Genomic DNA, 10,385 nt, shown 5'->3' on the forward strand with positions numbered 1-10,385 from the left:
GTGTCCACGTGTTCGGCCTGTGCTCCACGGCGTTGCTGACGGATGTCATCCAGCTGGCGACGGGTTACCACGCTCCATTCTTCCTCACTGTCTGTAAACCCAACTACACGCTGGCCGGAGCGGCGTGCGACCACGACCGCTACGTCACTAGAGACATCTGCTCCGGTACCGACCAGCAGGCCATCATGGCCGCCAGGTGGCTCCGCCCTCTGCTCTCTTGACTCCACCCACTACTCATATAACTGTGCCTGTCCGTGTTGTTGTCCCCTAACCCGTTTGTGGTTTTGTGGTCAACAGGAAGACGTTTCCTTCTCAACACGCGACTCTGTCGGCTTACGCAGCCGTTTACGTCTCGGTGAGAACAAACACCTGCTTATTGTTGTCTTATCTTTTGTTGTTATTATCTTTTGTTGTCAATCGTGTTGTTCTCAATTCGTTGTGTCGTCTTGTTTTGTTGTTATTTGTATATCGGACCGTACCAAGTTGTTGTTATTGTTGATGTGTTGCTCTCTCTCTCAGAGGCCTGTACTACAAACCTGAGGCCTGTACTACAAACCTGAGGGCCTGTACTACAAACCTGAGGCCTGTACTACAAACCTGAGGGCCTGTACTACAAACCTGAGGCCTGTACTACAAACCTGAGGCCTGTACTACAAACCTGAGGGCCTGTACTACAAACCTGAGGCCTGTACTACAAACCTGAGGGCCTGTACTACAAACTTGAGGGCCTGTACTACAAACCTGAGGGCCTGTACTACAAACCTGAGGCCTGTACTACAAACCTGAGGGCCTGTACTACAAACCTGAGGCCTGTACTACAAACCTGAGGGCCTGTACTACAAACTTGAGGGCCTGTACTACAAACCTGAGGCCTGTACTACAAACCTGAGGGCCTGTACTACAAACCTGAGGCCTGTACTACAAACCTGAGGGCCTGTACTACAAACCTGAGGCCTGTACTACAAACCTGAGGGCCTGTACTACAAACCTGAGGCCTGTACTACAAACCTGTTCAACATATCCAGGATCTCTGGTTCCTGGTTAACTGATCCAGATGTACACGATCCTGATCACCGTTCCTACCAAGCAGGTTCTCAACTCTCTGGTTCAACCCAGACCAGGTGTGAGCGTTCACATGAAAGGGGCGGAGCTTGCAGCGTCTGACCAATCACACACACAGAGAAACCCTCCAGTGCAGTTTCCAGATTACTGAAGGAGCAGTTAATCTCTGAGATTATGAAGAATTCAAACCCGTCCAGCAGCTCAAAGCAACACTGCTGCTGCAGCCAGAACCAGAACCTTCCTGACTTGGTGAGATTAGAGCAGATTAATGGATCAGTGATATAAAGGAACAGCACTGTGATCACTCAGTTCCACTTTATTCCAGCAGAACGGTTCCAGGCAGAACTTCCTCACTGCTCTTCTTTTACTTTAGGTTCTCCATCACTGGTTCTGAGGCGGAGGTTCTCTTATGTTTCCTGTTGGAATATTAATTCATCACCTGACGACAGGAGGAGTTCTGGTTCCATAAATTCATGGTTCTGCAGTTCTGTCAGGTGTGATCATGAACCTCATTATTCCAGATCAACCCTCGTGGAGATAAACAGACCTGGAATTAGAACAATAACCAGAACCAGAACAAGAACAAGAACCAGAACCTCCTTCAGAGCCTCAGAGACCAGGATTTATTTTATCATGTCAGAAAGATTGTTCTGGATTAATTTATCATCTCCTCTCTGCTGCAGCTCAGAGCTGAACCTGCCCACCAATCACCATCATTTAAGAATGGGCGGGGCGTTTCCCAAGAGATCTGATTGGTCAGGAGGCGGAGCTCTGACCGCTTATCTAGAACATATCCTGCTCCGGAGCTGGTTAGACTTTCAGTGTCAGTTACCATGGTGATTTATCCTGGTGAGAAGTGAGCGAGAGTCGTAGTACAGAAAACCCAGGGATAATCCTGAAGTTACCTGGATAAGAGAAAACCAGAGTTAATCCTGAAGTTACCTAGATAAGAGAAAACCAGAGTTAATCCTGAAGTTACCTGGATAAGAGAAAACCAGAGTTAATCCTCCAGTTACCTGGATAAGAGAAAACCAGAGTTAATCCTGAAGTTACCTAGATAAGAGAAAACCAGAGTTAATCCTGAAGTTACCTAGATAAGACAAAACCAGAGTTAATCCTGAAGTTACCTGGATAAAACAAAACCAGAGTTAATCCTGAAGTTACCTGGATAAGAGAAAACCAGAGTTAATCCTGAAGTTACCTAGATAAGAGAAAACCAGAGTTAATCCTGAAGTTACCTGGATAAAACAAAACCAGAGTTAATCCTGAAGTTACCTAGATAAGAGAAAACCAGAGTTAATCCTGAAGTTACCTAGATAAGACAAAACCAGAGTTAATCCTGAAGTTACCTCAATAAGAGAAAATCCAGCTTCGTAGTACGTTGTACGTTAACTCCCCCATATCGGACCGTACCAAGTTGCTGTTATTGTTGATGTGTTGCTCTCTCTCTCAGATGTACTTTAACTCCACCATATCGGACCGTACCAAGTTGCTGTTATTGTTGATGTGTTGCTCTCTCTCTCAGATGTACTTTAACTCCACCATATCGGACCGTACCAAGTTGCTGAAGCCATTGCTGGTGTTTGCCTTTGCGGTTGCCGCGGCGATGAGTGGCCTGACGCAGATCACGCAGCATCGCAGTCACCCCGTCGATGTCTACGTGGGATTCCTCATCGGAGCCTTCGTCGCCGCCTACCTGGTGAGATCATTTCCTGTGACTGACCTCACTTCCTGTGACTGACCTCACATTCTGGGTACATCCAAATTGTCCCTCCTAACTCCTTATGTATGGCCTTTCCCTAACCCAGTGGATGACGTCACGGGGTTAGGGAAAGGAGTTAGGAGGCTTCCTAAAGGAGTTAGTGAAAGGCGTTAGGAGACTTCCTAAAGGACCTAGGTGGCTTCCTAAAGGAGGTAGTGAAATGAGTTAGTAGGCTTCCTAAAGGAGTTAGTGAAAGGTGTTAGGAGGCTTCCTAAAGGAGTTAGTGAAATGAGTTAGTAGGCTTCCTAAAGGAGTTAGTGAAAGGTGTTAGGAGGCTTCCTAAAGGAGTTAGTGAAAGGAGTTAGTAGGCTTCCTAAAGGAGTTAGTGAAAGGTGTTAGGAGGCTTCCTAAAGGAGTTAGTGAAAGGCGTTAGTAGGCTTCCTAAAGGAGTTAGTGAAAGGAGTTAGGAGGCTTCCTAAAGGAGTTAGTGAAAGGTGTTAGGAGGCTTCCTAAAGGAGTGAGTGAAAGGTGTTAGGAGACTTCCTAAAGGAGTTAGTGAAAGGTGTTAGGAGGCTTCCTAAAGGAGTTAGTGAAAGGTGTTAGGAGACTTCCTAAAGGAGTTAGTGAAAGGTGTTAGGAGGCTTCCTAAAGGAGTTAGTGAAAGGTGTTAGGAGGCTTCCTAAAGGAGTTAAGGAAAGGTTTTAGGAGGCTTTCCAAAGGTGATAGGTGGTTTCCTCAAGGAGTTAGTGAAAGGACTTAGGAGACTCCCTAAAGGAGTTAGTAAAGGTGTTAGGAGGCTTCCTAAAGGAGTTAGTGAAAGGAGTTAGGAGGCTTCCTAGAGGAGTTAGTGAAAGGTGTTAGGAGTGTTGGGGTTTATGGTTGGTTATTAGCATATAATTACTGTAAGTAATAGATTACTAAAAGTAATAAATCACTGGAAGTAATTTATGAAAAATTGAAATTATTAATGGAAGTAAATGGTTATTTACTCATTAACAACTCCTAAAGTAATTGAATAATTACTTTAAAAACAAAAAAATGAAAAATTATCAAAAATAATTTTTAATAAAAATAAAAATATTAATTTGCATAAATTTGTTATTTATGTATTAATAATAAATCGGGGCGCCACCAGATAAACTGGAAATAGCTAATACCAAAATATCAGTCTCGTTTGTAAAAGTTTATTTAAGTTAGTTAATATTTCTGCATAAAATATAACAATCTTAAATAGATTGGAAGGTGTGAGATCCGAGCACAGACTGTTACAAACCAGTGAATTGTCAACAATAAATACACAATAATCACCAAGAAGCGTACAATTCAGCTAACAGGCGTTTATTAATAAAAATGTATTAATTCATAAATAATTTGGAAATCATCTCATAAATCAACACATTCAAATAGCAAACGACATCTAACACGGAGATCTAATCTATTAAACAGCAAACACTATGTACAAAGAGTGTGTGTGTGTGTGTGTGTGTGTGTGTGTGTGTGTGTGTGTGTGTGTGTGTGTGTGTGTGTGTGTGCGTGCGTGCGTGCGTGCGTGCGTGCGTGCGTGCGTGCGTGCGTGACAAGGGGGTGTGATGACCTCGAACGTCCACCAGGTGGAGGCAGACGTCGGCGGGTCAATGCGGTGACTGTGACGACCACTAGGGGCGTGCGGCGGCGCGCAGAGGGAGAGCGCAATAACCTGATGTGTCCACCAGGTGGATGTCAAGAGGGATTGCGATGACCCACGCGACCACTAGGGGCGTTTGACTCGCTCTTTCTGGGGACGTGGCGGTTGCTCAGCGGCCAGATAAACAAGACGTCCGTCGAGCGCGCGTGCGCGAGGGCGGTCTCGGAGCGAGTTAGTCTACCGAGGGCGTAACGAACGGGCGGTTCTGTTGGCCCGGTTCTGAGCACCTAAGTGGAGGTCGGGACCGGCAGTCAGGGCTCTTGTGATCACGGCAGATCTGCTCTTGCAGCAGCTGACATGTAGGTGTTACATGCAGTGGTGTGTGTGAGCTTATCTTGATCAGATAAGGGGGGCGCAGGGCTGCGAGGAGATCCGGGTTAGTGAAAGAGGAGGGAGAGATGAGAGAAAATGAAGACAAGAGAAAGACAGAGAATTCTGCGTGGCTTGGTTCTGAACCCTGGTTCCTCCACACAGAGTTCCCAGTGGGCCTGGAGCTCACTTGGACCTCTGGTTCTGAGGTGGAAAACCAGCGTTCTAGACTTAGTGCGTGTGAATGCGCATACACAAACAACGTGAAAGGCTGCTGCCTTCTGAGCGGCACATGGAAACACATTGCATTTTCAACAGAACATCATTCTAACTATTCTCTGCCCAGACAAACGCTCTCACCCTGATAGTTCTTTGGTTCTGGACAGCACCGTCCATGGTGCTGTTGGTTCTGGGAGGCGGTGGTAACTGGTTGTTACCGGGTCTTAATTTCAGCGTCCTGAAATTCAGAGGCCTGGCTCCAGCTGCAGGAGTGCAACTGAGAGGATGATCTTGGGAGGAGACGACACTGGCTCTGGTCTCCAGAATCTCCCAAAAACAGGAAAAATAGCGGAAAACAGAAGATGTAGTCCAAACTGGGTTCTGCTCGTCCAGCTGGCTGGCGTTGGTGGTTCTTCTGTTCTTTTGCTCTCTTTACCATCCTGAGGCAAGCAGAGACATGTGTCTCCGCGGATGGTCAGTTGAGAATAGCCCAGAGCTTTGATAGAACGTGAGTCTCATCAACTTGGGTTTGGACCCCCGTGGTGATTCAAGCGTCCTCATTGGCCACTTCCGGGGTCTGGCTCGCTCCCCTGCTGTTTTATGGCCTATCCATTGTTGTGGTGTTTTCCTTTGGGGGAGCAACCTGGAGAAACAGCTCACTGAATCTACTGCCCCAACAGGAGGCTTCCTAAAGGAGTTAGTGAAAGGAGTTTGTGAAAGGTGTTAGGAGGCTTCCTAAAGGAGTTAGTGAAAGGAGTTTGTGAAAGGTGTTAGGAGGCTTCCTAAAGGAGTCAAGGAAAGGTGTTAGGAGGTTTCCTAAAGGTGTTAGGAGGCTTCCTAAAGGAGTTAGGAGGATTCCTAAAGGAGTTAGGAGTTTTCCTAAAGGAGTTAGTGAAAGATGTTAGGAGGCTTCCTAAAGGAGTTAGTGAAAGGTGTTAGGAGGCTTCCTAAAGGAGTTTGTGAAAGGTGTTAGGAGGCTTCCTAAAGGAGTCAAGGAAAGGTGTTAGGAGGCTTCCTAAAGGAGTTAGGTGGCTTCCTAAAGGAGTTAGTAAAAGGTGTTAGGAGGCTTCCTAAAGGAGTTAGTGAAAGGTGTTCGGAGGCTCTCAAAAGGAGTTAGAAAGGCTTCCTGAAGGAGTTAGTAAAAGGTGTTAGGAGGTTTCCTAAAGGTGTTAGGAGGCTTCCTAAAGGAGTTAGGAGGATTCCTAAAGGAGTTAGGAGTTTTCCTAAAGGAGTTAGTGAAAGGTGTTAGGAGGTTTCCTAAAGGAGTTAGTGAAAGGTGTTAGGATACTTCCTAAAGGAGTTAGGTGGCTTCCTACTGGAGTTAGTGAAAGGTGTTAGGAGGCTTCCTAAAGGAGTTAGGTTGCTTCCTAAAGGAGTTAGTGAAAGGAGTTAGTGAAGGGTGTTAGGAGGCTTCCTGAAGGAGTTAGTGAAAGGTGTTTGGAGACTTCCTAAAGGAGTTAAGGAAAGGTTTTAGGAGGCTTTCCAAAGGAGATAGGTGGTTTCCTCAAGGAGTTAGTGAAAGGAGTTAGGAGGCTCCCTAAAGGAGTTAGTGAAAGGAGTTAAGAGGCTCCCTAGAGGAGTTAGTGAAAGGTGTTAGGAGACTTCCGAAAGGAGTTAGTGAAAGGTGTTAGGAGACTTCCTAAAGGACCTAGGTGGCTTCCTAAAGGAGTTAGTGAAAGGTGTTAGGAGACTTCCTAAAGGACCTAGGTGGCTTCCTAAAGGAGTTAGTGAAAGGTGTTAGGAGGCTTCCTAAATGAGTTAGGTGGCTTCCTAAAGGAGTTAGTGAAAGGTGTTAGGAGACTTCCGAAAGGAGTTAGTGAAAGGTGTTAGGAGACTTCTTAAAGGACCTAGGAGGCTTCCTAAAGGAGTTAGTGAAAGGTGTTAGGATACTTCCTAAAGGAGTTAGGTGGCTTCCTAAAGGAGTTAGGTGGCTTCCTAAAGGAGTTAGGTGGCTTCCTAAAGGAGTTAGTGAAAGGTGTTAGGAGATTTCCTAAAGTTATAGGAACGTTACCTTATGGAACGTTATGTTACGTTACGTCAAGTGTAGATCTAAAGCTGCACTGAAACTATCATTTTCTAGGTCAACATGAACATTGAAGTCTCCTACCATGATAACCTTATCTTTAGTCAGGGCTACATCTGACAACAATTCAGAGAATTCAGTTAGAAAAGTTGAAGAAGGTCCAGGAGGACGAGAAATGATTACAGATTCTACAGAATTTACTATTTTATTTGACGGGTGTGGCATGGTCATGCTCAGACTCTCAAAAGAACTAAAGTTGGGTTTTGGGTTCATGTTAATTAGTAAGTGAGAGTTCTAGATGGCTGCCTCCACCCTCCTCCACCACCTCCACCAGCTATTTGAGTGTTAGTATGACTTGGAGGGGAGGCTTCATTTAGACTAACATACTCATCTTTACGTAGCAGGTTTCTGTTCATCCAAAGAGATCAATGTTGTGTTCACTTATCAGATCATTGACTAGAAGAGCTTTGGATGATAAAGATCTCATGTTTAGGAAACCACATTTCATTTGTTTGTCTTGATTTTGTCTAGTTTCACACTTGATACGGATGAAGTTTTTGTAGTCATTAGAAGTAGTTTTCCTAGGTTTAGATAGTTTTATACTTGTGGTGGTCCGAGGGATAGACACAGTCTCTATGGGATGTTTAACTAAGTTAGCTATGGTTGGTGACTGCCCAGAGGGAAACTCAGAGAGGCGTGTAGGACTGCCACTCTGTTGCCTGGTCCCCACTCTGCTACGTCAGGATGGAGGAGCTAAGCTTTTAACTATGTTTCTAGATAAGAGGTACGCTCCATCCAACGTGGGATGGATGCCGTCCCTCCTGATGAGACCAGGCTTGTCCCAGAAGGACTTCCAGTTATTAATGAAGCCTACCGAGTTACTGGGACACCACCCTGACAGCCAGCGGTTAAAAGATGAGGCTAAACATCTGGTCCCTGATGAGGTTTGGGAGGGGGCCAGAGAAAACTACTTCGTCTGAAATGGTCCGCGCGTATGTGCACACTGACTCTACGTTAGCTTTGAGGACCTCAGACTTCTTCAGGCGAACGTCGTTTCCACCGCAGTGGATTATAATCCCTTTAAATCTCTGTTTACTCTTGGTCATTAGCTTTAGCTGGGACTCTATGTCGCCTGCTCTGGCCCCAGGCAGGCAGCTAACTGTGGCCGCTGGTTGTCCTAGGTTAACGTGTCTCACTATTGAGGAGCCAATAACCAGCGTGTCCTTCTCAACCAGCGTGCTGCTGAGTGGGGCAAACATATTGGAGACACTGACGGAGGCCTGTGGGGTGTAGCGGGGGTGTCCGGTAGACTTCTTGCTGCTACGTTTACCCCTGGCAGTCACCCAACCGCCCTGTTCCCCCGGCTGCTCGGGGGCCACTGAGGGGGGGCTAGAGTTAGCAGCTACCTGCGCTGCTAAGCTAGAACGCTCCGCTCCAGCTAAACCTGGCGGGGGGCTACTAGCTACAGGGCTAGCCCTAAGCTGGACAGAGAGGACACGTTCCTCAAGCTGACTCAGCCTCGCCTCAAGTGCTACAATAAAGCTCCAGGTCACAGGTCCCTGAGTCAGTAACTGAGGTGGAGGTGGAGCTAAACATCTGACATTAGGAGGAGAGGAGGGGGAAGCCATGACGAGACAGGAGCTAATAGGAGCTAAAACAGAGAGAAACTGGAAGGCAGTCACCTTTTGGGTTTAGGGATCCGGTTCTTTACGTCCAGTAGTTGGTTCTAGCCGCTCTGCGGCTACCTGAGCACCGCTCTGAGCACCTGAGCACCCGCTCTCTGTTAATCCAGAGATATCCTGATATGTTAATCTAGGTAACAGATATCTTGCTATGTTAATCCAGAGATATCCTGATATGTTAATCTAGGTAACAGATATCTTGGTTTGTTAATCCAGAGATATCCTGATATGTTAATCTAGGTAACAGAGATATCCTGGTATGTTATGTCACAGTACAGGCCTCTGGCCCTCAACGGGTGGTTGTTTACATGTTGTTTTTGTCTTGTCTCTTCCAGGCACTCCACGCCGTATCCAACTTCCAGTCGTGCAACGACTTGGCCCCGCCCCCTGCGGCCTCGCCCCCTAAGGACGACGCCCTGCGCGCGTTGACGGAGCGCGGCCACCAGTCTGTGTACCACAAAGGCCCTGCCTCGGCCTCGGACAGCCACGACGAGATTGCTGCGGTGACGGCGGAGGGGGCGGAGGGGGCAGTGGGGGCGGGGCCTCTGGAGCGGCCCCTGCAGCGGGAGGCAGAGTCTTCGGGGAGCCTGAAGCGTGCGAGCGTGGACGTGGAGCTGCTGGCGCCGCGGAGCCCCATGGGAAAGGAGACCATGCTAACATTTAGCAACACACTTCCGAGGGCGAGTGTCATCAACGGCGACCAGCTGGCGGTGGCCGCGACGCGGCGCCTGAAGGCAGTGCAGGTGCCGGCAGACCCGGCGCGGACACAGCAGCTGATGTCGGAATGGAAGCAAAAGTCCAGCGCCACGCGCGAGGACTCGTCGGAGGCGGGGTCGACTGAAACAGACAACGACGAAAGCTCGCAGGCGCCTCTTTACCCACCCGCCACCGCCGTGCATCCCGGGAGGCTCAACCCCACCCCGCCACCGGTCTGCGGCAAGCCGGTGGCGACCCCACGCCCGCCACAGATCCCCGCCGCCGGCCCGCCGCCGGTCTCCCCAAAGAGTGCTCTGACCCGCGCCAAGTGGATCGCCATCCGTGAGAAGGCGAACGCTGCAAGCCAGCCGCGCCTCCTCCAGGTCGTCGCCGATGCCGCCCGTTATGGCACAACGCCGCCGATCATCACTGTGGACGCCCACGCACCACACCACCTCACCGTCCAGGCCCCGCACCTCCCCCAGGCCCCACCGCTTTCGGAAAGCCCATGGGATGCGTATGACCTCCACGGCGACAGCAGCTTCCGCCCCCGCCGTTCCGTCTCGCCATGCCCCACCGCCGAGCTGGTGGCCGATGCCCACCGCCAGGAGATGGCGACGCGGCGCAAGACGGCATTAGTCCTGCTGGATCGCGAGAACTCGACTGAGGAAGAGAACTTGTATAGGAGTCTTCAGGCGCGGCGCTACAAGGACTAGCTAGACGGTAGCTAGTCGCGCGCAAGCTAGCAAGCCTTTCTAGATGAAAAAGCCTTACCGAAAAAAAAAAACGAGGATGGTGTCGCTATGCATCTTATTGTGAAAAGTCACCAACAGGTTCCGTCAAGAGTCCAGGACTTGGACGAGTTAGCTTGTTCTCCAACAAACTTGTAACTGAACTCCGAACTAGTTTACTTACAACTTCCTGGTTCAGTTACCAGTTTGAGGTTTTGTTACTTCCAGGGGAACCACGAAGTGGTAACTGAACACGGAACTAAATCAGTTACCAGTT

General features: G+C 48.4%; 1 protein-coding gene across 1 annotated transcript; it reads left to right on the top strand.

Annotated features, from left to right (window-relative positions):
• On the top strand, positions 1-10,199 carry LOC308115748 (phospholipid phosphatase-related protein type 3-like). The gene is made up of 4 exons (XM_080473461.1): positions 1-196; positions 298-355; positions 2,588-2,761; positions 9,017-10,199. The coding sequence occupies exons 1-4, from the start codon at positions 186-188 to the stop codon at positions 10,091-10,093; spliced, it is 1,320 nt and encodes a 439-aa protein (XP_080329587.1). The 5' UTR covers positions 1-185; the 3' UTR covers positions 10,094-10,199.
• Positions 10,200-10,385: the final 186 nt, after the last annotated feature.

This window comes from Lipophrys pholis (genome assembly GCF_963383615.2).
Source record: "Lipophrys pholis genome assembly, chromosome: 10".
Taxonomy (NCBI): Eukaryota; Metazoa; Chordata; class Actinopteri; order Blenniiformes; family Blenniidae; genus Lipophrys; species Lipophrys pholis.

What these genes read in the sequence shown, in the direction of transcription:
- LOC308115748 (XM_080473461.1), top strand. An exon ending in ACGCAGCCGTTTACGTCTCG is followed by an intron (nt 356 to 2,587) that starts GTGAGAACAAAC and finishes TCTCTCTCTCAG; the next exon opens with ATGTACTTTAACTCCACCAT. An exon ending in CCTTCGTCGCCGCCTACCTG is followed by an intron (nt 2,762 to 9,016) that starts GTGAGATCATTT and finishes TGTCTCTTCCAG; the next exon opens with GCACTCCACGCCGTATCCAA.